Below are 15,454 nucleotides of genomic sequence, written 5' to 3' on the forward strand. Positions count from 1 at the left end.
AGAGGAGTGATGGGAGACGAAAAGAAGTGATGAGAAGATTAAGAGAAGTGATAGGAGACGAAAGGGAGCGATGGTAGACGAAAAAGGGTGATGGGAGACGAAAAGGAGTGATGGGAGACGAAGAGGAGTGATGGAAGATGAAAAGAAGCGATGGAAGACGAAAAGGAGTGGTGGGAGATGAAAAGGAGCGATGGAAGATTAAAAGAAGTGATGGGAAGATGAAGAGGAGTAAAAATTTATTAAAATTGTAAAATTTAATAAAAAATTTTCCAATAAATTTTCAATCAATTTTTTATAAAAAAAAAGATCTCTAATGAAATTCTTTATTAAAAAAAAAATTTCAAGCCAAAATTCTCGATACCCTTATTAAAAAAAAACTATTTTCAATAAAATTTTCTATTGAGACTTCTAACAAAATTCTCCATCAAAAAAATAAAAAGGCTTTTCAACTAACAATTCTCTAATGAAATTCTCAATCAAAAAAAATATCCCTGATTAAGAAAAATTTCTAACGAAAATCTTCCATCAAAAAATACATTTTCCCTATTAAAAAAAAATTCAAAGATTCTTACCTATTAAAAAAAAGTTCTCAAAAGAATTTCTATAGAAAAAAAACTTCCTTCCTATTAAAAAAAAATTCTTTACCGAAATTTTCTATCAAAAAAAAAAATCTCCTGTTAAAAAAATTATTAACGAAATGATCCTATCAAAAAAAAAAAAATCTTACCTATTAAAAAAAAAATTCTATGATGAAATTTCTATCAAAAAAAAAAAAATTCTCTAATAAAATTCTCCGTCAAAAATACTATTAAAAAAAATTCCCAAAAGAATTCTTTATCAAGGAAAACTCCCTCCTATTAAAAAAAAATTCTTAACAAAATTCTCTATCAAAAAAAAATCTCACTTGTTAAAAAAATTTTCTAGTAACGAAATTATCTATCAAAAAAAAATCTTCCCTATTAAAAAAATTCTTCAAATAATTTTCTACAAAAAAAAAAAATCTCAATTAATTCTCTATCAAAAAAAAAAAATCTCTCCTGTTAAAAAAAAAAATTGTTCCAACAAATTAAGTATATGTCAAAAAAAAAATCTTATTAAAAAAAATTCTCCGAAATTATCATCAAAAAAAAAAACTCAGAAATATCCCTATCAATGAAAAAAAATTTTCTAACGAAATTTTTTATCAAAAAAAATCTTATTAAAAAATTCCCAAAGAAATTCTACCAAACAAAGCCTTTGCCTATATTAAAAATAAAAATTCTCTACAAAATTTGTTTATAAAAAAAAGCCAATAAAAAAAAAATTTTTTTTAAAACTACGCTAAACTTAAAAACATGTGACCGACAATATATCAACCCTGTGCTGACAAAGAAACTAATTTTTGACAAAGATAAAATTATCGAACATAGTTGGATTAAATCAAACACAGTTGGACAAAAACATCAAGCACAGACGGACAAAAATATCAAGCACAGATGGATAAAAACATAAAGCACGGACGGATAAAAATGTCAAGCATGGTCAGATAAAACCATCAAGCACGTACAGATAAAACCATCAAGCACGTACAGATAAATATCAAGCACGTACAGATAAACATCAAGCACGTACAGATAAAACATCAAGCACGTACAGATAAACATCAAGCATGAACAGATAAAAATATCAAGCACGTGATAGATAAACATCAAGCATGAACAGATAAAAATATCAAACACGTACAGATAAATATCAAGCACGGACAGATAAATATCAAGCATGAACAGGTAAAATGTCAGGCACGGTGTAACATTTTGTCAATCCATGCTTGATTTTTCACCCGACCAATGCCTGATAGTTTAGTCCAGCTCGGCTTGCCATATATGTAACATCGTATGAAATATCACAAGTAGTATTGTATGGAATATCTTAAAATCCAGTTACTGGAGATTATATTTTTGTTTTTAACTGGACAAGTGGAAATGAAAAAATTGATGATTTTATTCAAAAAGAGCGATTAAAAATTAATCACTGTTGTGATGGCGATGTAGTATTTGAATGGATACCATACAATCAGTTTTTTGAAATTAAAGAGACAAACAAAAATGGTTTTATAACAGTGTATTCAGCAATATGGAAGAATGGTCCATTATATAAGAAAGTTAATATGCATGGTAGTAAAAGTTATACAAGAGATTCAAATAATAAAGTTGCATTAAAATGTTTACATAATTCACAAGAATCCATTGATTCTTTAATAAATGAAGTATGAATTTTCTTCAATATTTGGATACTTTTTTTAATTAGTAAACTTACAATCTCTTTTATTTATATTTAGGCTAAAAAATATCCAACAAATCATAAAGAATTTCAAGTATTATATGGAATTTCTCAAAATCCAGATACAGGAAATTATATTTTAGTTCAAAATAATTCTATAAACATGTTAAATTGGTTCAGTGGAAATGAAAAAGTTGATGAATTTATTCAAGAAAAGCAATTGAAAATAAATAACTATGATATAGTGCCTGAATGGATACCATACAATCAGTTTTTTGAAATTAAAGAGACAAAAACGAATGGTCTTATAACAGTGTATTCAGCAATATGGAAGAATGGTCCATTGTGTTGTAATTATGATGCAAGAAGATCAGATAAGAAAGTTGCATTAAAATATTTACATAATTCACAAAAATCCATTGATTATTTAATAAATGAGGTATGAATTTCTTTAATATTTGGATACTTTTTTAATTAATATATTTACAATCTCTTTTTATTTATATATAGGCCAAAAAATATCCAACAAATCACAAAGAATTTCAAGTATTATATGGAATATCTCAAAATCCAGATACAGGAAATTATATTTTAGTTCAAAATAATTCTATAAACATGTTAAATTGGTTCAGTGGAAATGAAAAAGTTGATGATTTTATTCAAGAGAGGCAATTAAAAATTAATAACTATTATAATGTAGTGCCTGAATGGATACCATACAATCAGTTTAATGAAATTCGAGTAATAGACACAAATGGTTTTATAACAGTATATTCAGCAATATGGAAAGATGGTCCATTATATAAGGAAATTGATACATGGGATATATGTAATGATGATAAAAATTATGCAAGAGATTCAGATAAAAAAGTTGCTTTAATATGCTTACATAACTCACAAGCTTCCATTGAATTTCTACTAAATAAGGTAAAATATTTAAATATTTAAATACTTTTTTTGATTTAGTATATTTACTATTTCGCTAAAAAATATTCAATAAAACATGAAGAATTGTTTGTTTTATATGGAATATCTCAAAATTCAGATACAAATGATTATATTTTAATTCAAAATGATCCCATAGTAAATATAGCAAATTGGTTCAATGGAAATGAAAAAATCGATGATTTTATTTTGGAAATACAATCAGAAATCGTCAATAATGGAAATAATTTAGTACTTGAATGGATATCATATAATCAGTTTAATGAAATTGAAGAAATAGGCAAAAATGGTTCCATAACAGTATATTCAGCAATATGGAGGGATGGTCCGTTGCATAGTAACTGCTATGGTAATTATGCAAGACATTCAAATAAAAAAGGTGCTTTACAATATTTACATAATTCACAAAATTCTGTTGACTTTTTTATAAATAAGGTATAACATTTTATAAATATTCTTAATACTATTATTATTAGTATATTTATTAACTTATTAATTTATATTTAGGCCAAAAAATATCTAAATAATCTAATAAAATGTGAATCAAATCAAGTATTATATGGAATATCTCAAAATCCAAAAACAAATGATTATATTTTAGTTCTAACATGGACAAGTGGAAATGAAAAAATTGATGATTTTATTCAGGAAATGCAATTAAAAATTAATATTAGCCATGATATAAAAGGTATGTTAGAATGGATACCATACAATCAGTTTAGTGAAATTAAGGAAACAGGTACAAATGGCCTTATAACAGTATATTCAGCAATATGGAAAGAGGGAGATTCAGATGAAGAAGTTGCTTTAAAATATTTGCATAAATCACAAGAATCTGATTATTTAATAAATGAGGTATGAAATTTCTTTAATATTTGGATACTTTTTCTTTTAATTAGTATATTTACAATCTCTTTTGCTTATATTTAGGCTAAAATCTATCCAACAATTCATATAGCATTTCAAGTATTGTATGGAATATCTCAGAATTCAGTTACTGGAGATTATATTTTGGTTCAAAATAACTCTATAAACTTGGGAAATTGGATCAGTGGAAATGAAAAAATTGACGATTTCATTCAAAAAGAACAATTAAAAATTAGTTGTAGCTACTATGATAATGTTAATAAAGAAGATATAGTAGTACTTGAATGGATACCATATAATCAGTTTAATGAAATTAAAGAAATAGGCACAAATGGCCTTATTGCAGTATATTTAGCAATATGGAAGGATGGTCCATTGCATTATAATTATGGTTGTGATTATGGTGGATATATAAGAGATTCAGGTAAAGAAGTTGCTTTAAAATATTTACATAGTAAATCACAAGAATCTATTGATTCCTTAATAAATGAGGTATGATTGTATGAAATTTTTTTTTAATTTAGATACTTTTTTTTAATTAGCATATTTATAACCTTTCTTTATTTATATTTAGGCTAAAAAATATCCAACAAAACATAAAGCATTTCAAATATTGTATGGAATATCTCAAAATCCTGATACAAGAGATTATATTTTGGTTCAAATGAATTATACATGGGACAGTGAAAATGAAAAAATTGATGATTTAATTCAAGAAAGCCAATTAAAAATTAATAACTATGATGATTTAGTTCTTGAATGGATACCATACAATCAGTTTAATGGAATTAAGGAAACAGGCACAAATGGTCTTATAACAGTATATTCAGCAATATGGAAGGATGGTCCATTATATAAGAAAATTGATACAAGGAATAAAAATTATGCAAGAGACTCAGGTAAAAAAGTTGTATTAAAATGTTTACATAATTCACATAAATCCATTGATTCTTTAATAAATGAGGTATGAATTTCTTAAAATATTTAAATACATTTTTAATTAATGTATTCACAATTTTTTTATTTATATTTAGGTTAAAAAGTATCCAACAAATCATAAAGCATTACAAATATTGTATAGAATATCCCAAAATCCTAACGCAGGAGATTATATTTTAGTTCAAAGGAATTGTGTATGGGACAGTGGAAATGAAAAAATTGATAATTTTATTTAAGAAAGTCGATTAAAAATTAATAACCATAGTGATATAGTGTTTGAATGGATACCATACAATCAGTTTAACGAAATTGAAGAATCAGACACAAATAGCCTTATAACAGTATATTCAGCAATATGGAGAGATGGCCCATTACATAAAAAGGATAATTGGAGTAATTATACAAGAGATTCTAATAAAAAATTTGCTTTAAAATATTTACATAACTCACAAAATTCTGTTGACATTTTAATAAATAAGGTATAACATTTTATAAATATTCTTAATACTATTAGTATTGTATATTTATCTCTTTGTTTTATTTTTAGGCTGAAGAATATTTAACAAAATTATTTGACATAGTAATTTATAATATATATGGAATATCTCAAGATCCAAAAACAAATAATTATATTTTAGTTCTATCATGGATAAGTGTAAATGAAAAAATTGATGACTTTATTTGGGAAATGCAATCAGAAATCATCAATAATGTAAAATTTGAATGGATACCATATAATCAGTTTAATGAAATTAAAGAAACAGGCACAAATGGCCTTATTGCAGTATATTCAGCAATATGGAGGGATGGTCCATTAAAGATGAATTGGTTGGATGAAAAATATACAAGGGATTCAAATAAAGTAGTTTCTTTAAAATGTTTAAATAAATCACAACAATCCATTGATTCTATAATAAATAAGGTATGAAATTTTATAAAAATATTCTTGATACTATTAATAAGTACTCATAATTTTGTTATATAGGTTAGAAAATATTTAACAAATATGTATGACAGAGAAAATTGGGATATATATGGAATATCTCAAGATTCAAATACAAATGATTATATTTTAGTTCTAAAATGGGTAAGCGGAAATGAAAAAATTGATGGCTTCATTAAGGAAATGCAATTTAATAGCAAAAATAATCTATTATTTAAATGGATACCCTATGGTCAACTTAACGAAATTAAAGAAATTAGCAAAAATAATTCTATTACAATATATTCAGCAGTATGGAAGGATGGTGGTCTATTACAATTTGACAATTGTTATAGTAAAGAAATGGAAGATTTAAATAAAAATGTTGCTTTAAAACTTTTTCATAGTTCACAGGATCCTATTGATTCTCTAATAAATGAGGTACAAAATTTTGTTATTTTTTTTTTTCTTATAAATACTTATTATATGATTTATATTAAAACAATAAAAAGATATTATTGGGCGTTTTTTATAAAACTAGTAACAATTTTGTTGATCATTTGTTGATCATTTATTTTTAAATTTATTATAAATTTTGTCACGAGATTTCTATGGAAATCATTTCTCAATTTGTTATTAAAACACCTGCTGAATTGCCTCGAAATTGAAAATCATTTCTCTTTTTATAAAAAAATTTCCTTTTTGGTAAAAAACTCTCAAATTAATCTTATATAACTTTATTATGTAAATGACAATGACAATGTCAATGTCAGTGACAATGACAATGTCAATGTCAATGTCAACGTCAATGTCAATGTCAATGACAATGACAATGAAAAAAACTTCTAATGCCAACTTTTCGCAAAAACTCTTCCTGTGCCACTAAAAATACCTGTTAAATTGAGACATCATTCAATATTTGCATGTTTTCATTTGTTTGCTGATCAATTTCGCTATTATAATATTATTTACTGTTGTAGCATTTTCGCTATAATTTAAAAAATTTTTAAATAATTTTAACAAAAAACATTTTATTGTTAATTAATAAATTATAGTTTTTCAATTTAATTTTTAAAATGTTAATTTTAAAATAATACATGTATTATGACAATTTCTCTCTATAAAAAAAATAAAATAAATAAAATAAATAATAAGTAGAGGTTAGAACCATCCAAAAAAACCTTACTGGGTAGTAAATTTTATATGTATTTATTTATCCATTCCTAGGAGATTTTGCAGTGAAAATTAACTATTGATTATACTATAATAAACAGATTTGAAAATTTGAGTAATTCAGAAAGATTTGCATTTTTCAAATTAGAAAAACTTTTAATTTATTCATAATTTTAATATTATTTTACAATTGTAATAGCAGGAGATATAATTTGGCCTATCGGTCATATATGTAATACGTATTACCAATTTAAATATAGGATTTCCGATTTTAATATTGCAACATGTGATCATGTATTACGGTTATTAACAAAGAATTTTTTTATTTTTTCAGCTGATTATTTTTTTGTCTTTTCATTTACAAAAACCTAATAAAATAGAAGTAAAATTTTATTTTTTTTCCTTAAATATAAACACAAACATATTTAAATTAAATAACTCAGAATTTAAATATAAACAAATATTATAGTTTGTTTACACATATTTCAAATTATGGTTTGAGCATTTTGGCCAAAGTAAATCTTGCTCTTTAATTAAAAGTAGTTCAGCAAGTTTGAAGCTGTTAAGATATTAATCTACATGAAAGCACAGTTAATATTTTTGGAGTTATTTACATTTTTACATGATAGTACTAAGTTACAAATTTTTTTTACCTTCAGAGCGTATTTTGGGCAGTTTAGTCAAAGTAAATCGACTTCTTATATTAATTGAAAGTTTTTTGGCGGGTCAAAATCTGCTTGGATATTAATTTTCATGAAGGTACAGTTAATACTTGAAGGGTTATTCACGTTTTTCACAATGGAATTTTATTTTTTCTGTTTTATCACTTTAGAGCGTATTTTCGGCACTTTAGTCAAAGTAAATCGACTTCTTATATTAATTGAAAGTTGTTCAGCGAGTAATAATCTGTTCGAATATTGGTTTTCATGAAGGTACAGTTAATACTTGAAGAGTTATTCACGTTTTTCACAACGGTACTCATTCACGAATTTTATTTTTTCCGTTTTGTCACTTCAGAGCGTATTTTGAGCACTTTAGTCAAAGTAAATCGACTTCTTATATTAATTGAAAGTTGTTCAGCGGGTCATAATCTGCCTGGATATTAATTTTCATGAAGGTACAGTTAATACTTGAAGGGTTATTCACGTTTTTCACAACGGTACTCATTCACGAATTTTATTTTATCTGTTTTGTCACTTCAGAGCGTATTTTAGGCACTTTAGTCAAAGTAAATCAACTTCGTATATTAATTGAAAGTTGTTCAGCGAGTTATAATCTGTTTGAATATTAGTTTTCATGAAGGTACAGTTAATACATGAAGGGTTATTCACGTTTTTCACAACGATACTCATTCACAAATTTTATTTTTTCCGTTTTGTCACTTCAGAGCGTATTTTGAGCATTTTAGTCAAAGTAAATTGACTTCTTACATTAATTGAGAGTTTTTCAGTGGGTCATAATCTGCTTGGATATTAATTTTCATGAAGGTACAGTTAATACTTGAAGGGTTATTCACGTTTTTCACAACGGTACTCATTCATGAATTTTATTTTTTCTGTTTTGTCACTTCAGAACGTATTTTGAACATTTTGGTCAAAGGAAATCGACTTCTTTTATTAATTAAAAGTTGTTTAGCAGTCAAAATCCAATTTTCATGAAAATGCAGTGGAGTAATTTATATTTTTTATGATTATACTATACTGAATTGCAAATAAATTTACATTCTTTAATGTATTTTTAAAATTTAAATTTTTATTTAATATTACTTAATAAAGCATTATTATTTAAAATTAAATTTAATATTACAATATAAATTTTTCTTTATTTTTTACCATACAAAAAAATTGTATATGGATTATGGAATCTACATTTTTATATTGGTAATACACTAACGATCTATGAAATCGGCTGTAAAAGTCACAAATTGGACAGATGTAGCCAAAAATTGGCTATCCGATTTTTTGCCAATTTTTACTTATTCTGATTCTTTTTTTAACGCGTTTATTTATTAAGTTCATAAATGATTACATAATTAACACACTTATTCTGATAATAGGCAGTATATATAAAGTAAATTGCATGTATACAAAAGGTTAACAATAAATGTGAATAAATGAAACTTAATAAATAAATGCAATGTATGAAACATTATAAATTTATGAAATATATTAGTATTAAAAAACAGATGCTATTCTATTATTTGAATTTAATAATAAATATATGAATTTAATTAAGTACTTTAAAATGTGGAATATTAAAAAATATGGAGATTTTATTTTTTTATAAGCATACAGTATGAATATACAGTATAAAAAAGATATATCATTTTATTGTTTCAAAATATAAATGGATTAATGGAGTTTTTTTCTTTATATAAATCATGTTAAAATCACATCACAAAATATCTTTTACAAAATAAATATAATTTCGTCCATATTATGTTTCTATATTTTCATATCAATTTTTATTATTTTTTTTTTTGCCACTGTTTTATTAATAGAAAATTTAAAAACAAATTTTTATAGTGATAAAAAAATTATTAAAAACACTAAATAAATAAAAGAATTACAATGATGGAAAAAAAATTGGCTTTGACTGAAAAAGGAATAATATTCATTTAAAAAAATTTTGTAATTACAAAAACTGAAAATAACTGGATAGCTGCATCATTCATTCCAAGAGGATGGGAATAGAAAAATTAATACAAACTAAGTTTTTTTGTAAAAAAAGTGATTAAAATTTCATTAACCGGAAAATTATATTAGCAATAAAGAATTGTGTATAATATGACCCGACCGCCAATCAAATAACATGGACAGATCATGTTACATACAGATGGTGGCCTAAATGATCCGGCCACTTTTCAAAATTAAAAAATTTTTATATGTTTTATAAAATGAAAATAAAAATTTAACATGTTCATTACGCCTTCCTTTATTGAATTTTACAAAAATTTAATAATTAATTCTATATCCATTCGCGAAAATAACAGCATTGACCCTCTGAGGCATACTATCAATTAATTTTCGATAATATTCAGGAGGGAGATCATCCCATGCAACCTTGACGTATACTTAACATTATCATCATATCTAATATTTTATTAAAATCAATACAAACTATTATATTTATATTTATCTTTATATTATTATCATTTAACATGTTACAGGATTAATTCATTTTGATCATTAAATATAATATTTCTTTAATAAAACTAATAAACTCAAAATAAACCATAAAATTTATTATTTGATAAATATACAAAATACAAATCAACTTTTTAATATAAACCCTATTATATTACTTAAAATATATATAAATAATTACTGAATAATGCAATAATTATATTATAACTCACTAACAATACCAAATTACCCTAGTTTTAGGTAAAAAAATATTTAGCAAGTAAATTCGGTGATGAAATATATGGAATATATGGGATATCTCGAAATCCAGATACAAATGATTATATTTTAGTCCAAAAAAATTTTACCTGGATAAGTGGAAATAAAAAAATAGATGATTTCATTCAAAATATGCAATTAAAAATAAATAACCATGAGGATGTAATATTTGAATGGATACCATACTATCAATTTGATCACATTAAAGAAACAAGGAAAAATGGTCTTGTAACAACACACTCAGCAGTATAGGTGATTATAAAACATGTAGTGTATGCTTGACGTTGTATGTATTGTATGCTTATGTATGCTTTTATTGTATCCATACATGTATGGATATTAAAAATGAACGTATGCTATGTATGGCATACTTATTTTTGCCATACATAAGATTAGGATTTGCAAAAAAAAAAATTTTGAAGTATTATAAATAAAATTAATATTTTTTAATGTAATTCTAGTGATAACACAAACATTTACAAAGATATGACAATATTCACTCATAAGGAATTAAATTTATTTATATAGATTATATAGATATGATAAAAAAGCCTATAATATTCAATATTACATTAGTCAAGATTAAGTTCTTTGCGCAATTTAAGATTTTCCAATTCTAGTTTTTCGATCTCTGCTTGGGCTTTACGATCTGCTGTACGTCTTTCTGCCAATTTCATCTTACGTTCTTCTATTTCTAATTTTGAAATTTCTCGTTCACTATCACTTTCATTAATATCAATTCTACTTCTTTTGGCTTTTGAGGTATTTTCACTTGTGGACGCCTTTCTTTTTCCCTTTTTTTCCAGCTTCTCTCTATTAGTTACATCCTGTAATGGTACTTTTTCTAATATAATTAAAAGAAATTAAATGATTAATTAATAAATAAACAAGAATATTATATTGATAAGCTTACTTTTTAATTCCTTATTAGAAGTCTCCTTTTGACTTCTTTTATTAGTATCTATTGAATTAATATTAATTTTTAGAATAAATGGTTAAATTATATTAAAACAATAAAAAGATATTATTGGGCGTTTTTTATAAAACTAGTAACAATTTTGTTGATCATTTGTTGATCATTTATTTTTCAATTTATTATAAATTTTATCACGAGATTTTCTATGGAAATCATTTCTCAATTTGTTATTAAAACACCTGCTGAATTGCCTCGAAATTGAAAATCATTTCTCTTTTTATAAAAAAATTTCCTTTTTGGTAAAAAACTCTCAAATTAATCTTATATAACTTTATGTAAATGACAATGACAATGTCAATGTCAATGTCAATGACAATGTCAATGTCAATGTCAATGACAATGACAATGAAAAAAACTTCTAATGCCAACTTTTCGCAAAAACTCTTCCTGTGCCACTGAAAATACCTGTTAAATTGAGACATCATTCAATATTTGCATGTTTTCATTTGTTTGCTGATCAATTTCGCTATTATAATATTATTTACTGTTGTAGCATTTTCGCTATAATTTAAAAAATTTTTAAATAATTTTAACAAAAAACATTTTATTGTTAATTAATAAATTATAGTTTTTCAATTTAATTTTTAAAATGTTAATTTTAAAATAATACATGTATTATAACAATTTCTCTCTATAAAAAAAATAAAATAAATAAAATAAATAATAAGTAGAGGTTAGAACCATCCAAAAAAACCTTACTGGGTAGTAAATTTTATATGTATTTATTTATCCATTCCTAGGAGATTTTGCAGTGAAAATTAACTATTGATTATACTATAATAAACAGATTTGAAAATTTGAGTAATTCAGAAAGATTTGCATTTTTCAAATTAGAAAAACTTTTAATTTATTCATAATTTTAATATTATTTTACAATTGTAATAGCAGGAGATATAATTTGGCCTATCGGTCATATACAGTATGTAATACGTATTACCAATTTAAATATAGGATTTCCGATTTTAATATTGCAACATGTGATCATGTATTACGGTTATTAACAAAGAATTTTTTTATTTTTTCAGCTGATTATTTTTTTGTCTTTTCATTTACAAAAACCTAATAAAATAGAAGTAAAATTTTATTTTTTTTCCTTAAATATAAACACAAACATATTTAAATTAAATAACTCAGAATTTAAATATAAACAAATATTATAGTTTGTTTACACATATTTCAAATTATGGTTTGAGCATTTTGGCCAAAGTAAATCTTGCTCTTTAATTAAAAGTAGTTCAGCAAGTTTGAAGCTGTTAAGATATTAATCTACATGAAAGCACAGTTAATATTTTTGGAGTTATTTACATTTTTACATGATAGTACTAAGTTACAAATTTTTTTTACCTTCAGAGCGTATTTTGGGCAGTTTAGTCAAAGTAAATCGACTTCTTATATTAATTGAAAGTTTTTTGGCGGGTCAAAATCTGCTTGGATATTAATTTTCATGAAGGTACAGTTAATACTTGAAGGGTTATTCACGTTTTTCACAATGGAATTTTATTTTTTCTGTTTTATCACTTTAGAGCGTATTTTCGGCACTTTAGTCAAAGTAAATCGACTTCTTATATTAATTGAAAGTTGTTCAGCAAGTAATAATCTGTTCGAATATTGGTTTTCATGAAGGTACAGTTAATACTTGAAGAGTTATTCACGTTTTTCACAACGGTACTCATTCACGAATTTTATTTTTTCCGTTTTGTCACTTCAGAGCGTATTTTGAGCACTTTAGTCAAAGTAAATCAACTTCTTATATTAATTGAATGTTGTTCAGCAGATGATAATCTACTTGGATATTAATTTTCACGAAGGTACAGTTAATACTTGAAGAGTTATTCACGTTTTTCACAACGGTACTCATTCACGAATTTTATTTTTCCGTTTTGTCACTTCAGAGCGTATTTTGAGCACTTTAGTCAAAGTAAATCGACTTCTTATATTAATTGAATGTTGTTCAGCGGGTCATAATCTGCCTGGATATTAATTTTCATGAAGGTACAGTCAATACTTGAAGGGTTATTCACGTTTTTCACAACGGTACTCATTCACGAATTTTATTTTTTCTGTTTTGTCACTTCAGAGCGTATTTTAGGCACTTTAGTCAAAGTAAATCAACTTCTTATATTAATTGAAAGTTGTTCAGCGAGTTATAATCTGTTTGAATATTAGTTTTCATGAAGGTACAGTTAATACTTGAAGGGTTATTCACGTTTTTCACAACGATACTCATTCACGAATTTTATTTTTTCCGTTTTGTCACTTCAGAGCGTATTTTGAGCATTTTAGTCAAAGTAAATTGACTTCTTATATTAATTGAAAGTTTTTCAGTGGGTCATAATCTGCTTGGATATTAATTTTCATGAAGGTACAGTTAATACTTGAAGGGTTATTCACGTTTTTCACAACGGTACTCATTCATGAATTTTATTTTTTCTGTTTTGTCACTTCAGAACGTATTTTGAAATTTTGGTCAAAGGAAATCGACTTCTTTTATTAATTAAAAGTTGTTTAGCAGTCAAAATCCAATTTTCATGAAAATGCAGTGGAGTAATTTATATTTTTTATGATCATACTATACTGAATTGCAAATAAATTTACATTCTTTAATGTATTTTTAAAATTTAAATTTTTATTTAATATTACTTAATAAAGCATTATTATTTAAAATTAAATTTAATATTACAATATAAATTTTTCTTTATTTTTTACCATACAAAAAAATTGTATATGGATTATGGAATCTACATTTTTATATTGGTAATACACTAACGATCTATGAAATCGGCTGTAAAAGTCACAAATTGGACAGATGTAGCCAAAAATTGGCTATCCGATTTTTTGCCAATTTTTACTTATTCTGATTCTTTTTTTAACGCGTTTATTTATTAAGTTCATAAATGATTACATAATTAACATACTTATTCTGATAATAGGCAGTATATATAAAGTAAATTGCATGTATACAAAAGGTTAACAATAAATGTGAATAAATGAAACTTAATAAATAAATGCAATGTATGAAACATTATAAATTAATGAAATATATTAGTATTAAAAAACAGATGCTATTCTATTATTTGAATTTAATAATAAATATATGAATTTAATTAAGTACTTTAAAATGTGGAATATTAAAAAATATGGAGATTTTATTTTTTTATAAGCATACAGTATGAATATACAGTATAAAAAAAAGATATATCATTTTATTGTTTCAAAATATAAATGGATTAATGGAGTTTTTTTCTTTATATAAATCATGTTAAAATCACATCGCAAAATATCTTTTACAAAATAAATATAATTTCGTCCATATTATGTTTCTATATTTTCATATCAATTTTTATTATTTTTTTTTTTTGCCACTATTTTATTAATAGAAAATTTAAAAACAAATTTTTATAGTGATAAAAAAATTATTAAAAACACTAAATAAATAAAAGAATTACAATGATGGAAAAAAAATTGGCTTTGACTGAAAAAGGAATAATATTCATTTAAAAAAAATTTGTAATTACAAAATCTGAAAATAACTGGATAGCTGCATCATTCATTCCAAGAGGATGGGAATAGAAAAATTATTATTAATACAAACTAAGTTTTTTTGTAAAAAAAGTGATTAAAATTTCATTAACCGGAAAATTATATTAGCAATAAAGAATTGTGTATAATATGACCCGACCGCCAATCAAATAACATGGACAGATCATGTTACATACAGATGGTGGCCTAAATGATCCGGCCACTTTTCAAAATTAAAAAATTTTTATATGTTTTATAAAATGAAAATAAAAATTTAACATGTTCATTACGCCTTCCTTTATTGAATTTTACAAAAATTTAATAATTAATTCTATATCCATTCGCGAAAATAACAGCATTGACCCTCTGAGGCATACTATCAATTAATTTTCGATAATATTCAGGAGGGAGATCATCCCATGCAACCTTGACGTATACTTAACATTATCA

General features: G+C 24.5%; 2 protein-coding genes across 2 annotated transcripts; one reads left to right on the top strand and one right to left on the bottom strand.

Annotated features, from left to right (window-relative positions):
- Nucleotides 1–1,758: 1,758 nt before the first annotated feature.
- OCT59_008376 (uncharacterized protein) lies at nt 1,759–6,513 on the top strand (the record flags this gene model as incomplete). Its single annotated transcript, XM_066142410.1, has 13 exons — nt 1,759–1,766; nt 1,957–2,245; nt 2,318–2,698; nt 2,770–3,129; nt 3,226–3,639; nt 3,712–4,059; nt 4,135–4,563; nt 4,646–5,035; nt 5,106–5,214; nt 5,284–5,489; nt 5,558–5,932; nt 5,996–6,373; nt 6,445–6,513. The coding sequence occupies 13 exons, from the start codon at nt 1,759–1,761 to the stop codon at nt 6,511–6,513; spliced, it is 3,756 nt and encodes a 1,251-aa protein (XP_065999295.1).
- Nucleotides 6,514–11,081: 4,568 nt separating this feature from the next.
- OCT59_008377 (uncharacterized protein) lies at nt 11,082–11,907 on the bottom strand (the record flags this gene model as incomplete). Its single annotated transcript, XM_066142411.1, has 4 exons — nt 11,082–11,353; nt 11,423–11,470; nt 11,665–11,717; nt 11,891–11,907. 4 exons carry the CDS (start codon nt 11,905–11,907, stop codon nt 11,082–11,084), a joined length of 390 nt encoding a protein of 129 aa, XP_065999296.1.
- Nucleotides 11,908–15,454: the final 3,547 nt, after the last annotated feature.

This window comes from Rhizophagus irregularis, chromosome 16 (genome assembly GCF_026210795.1).
Source record: "Rhizophagus irregularis chromosome 16, complete sequence".
Taxonomy (NCBI): domain Eukaryota; kingdom Fungi; phylum Glomeromycota; class Glomeromycetes; order Glomerales; family Glomeraceae; genus Rhizophagus; species Rhizophagus irregularis.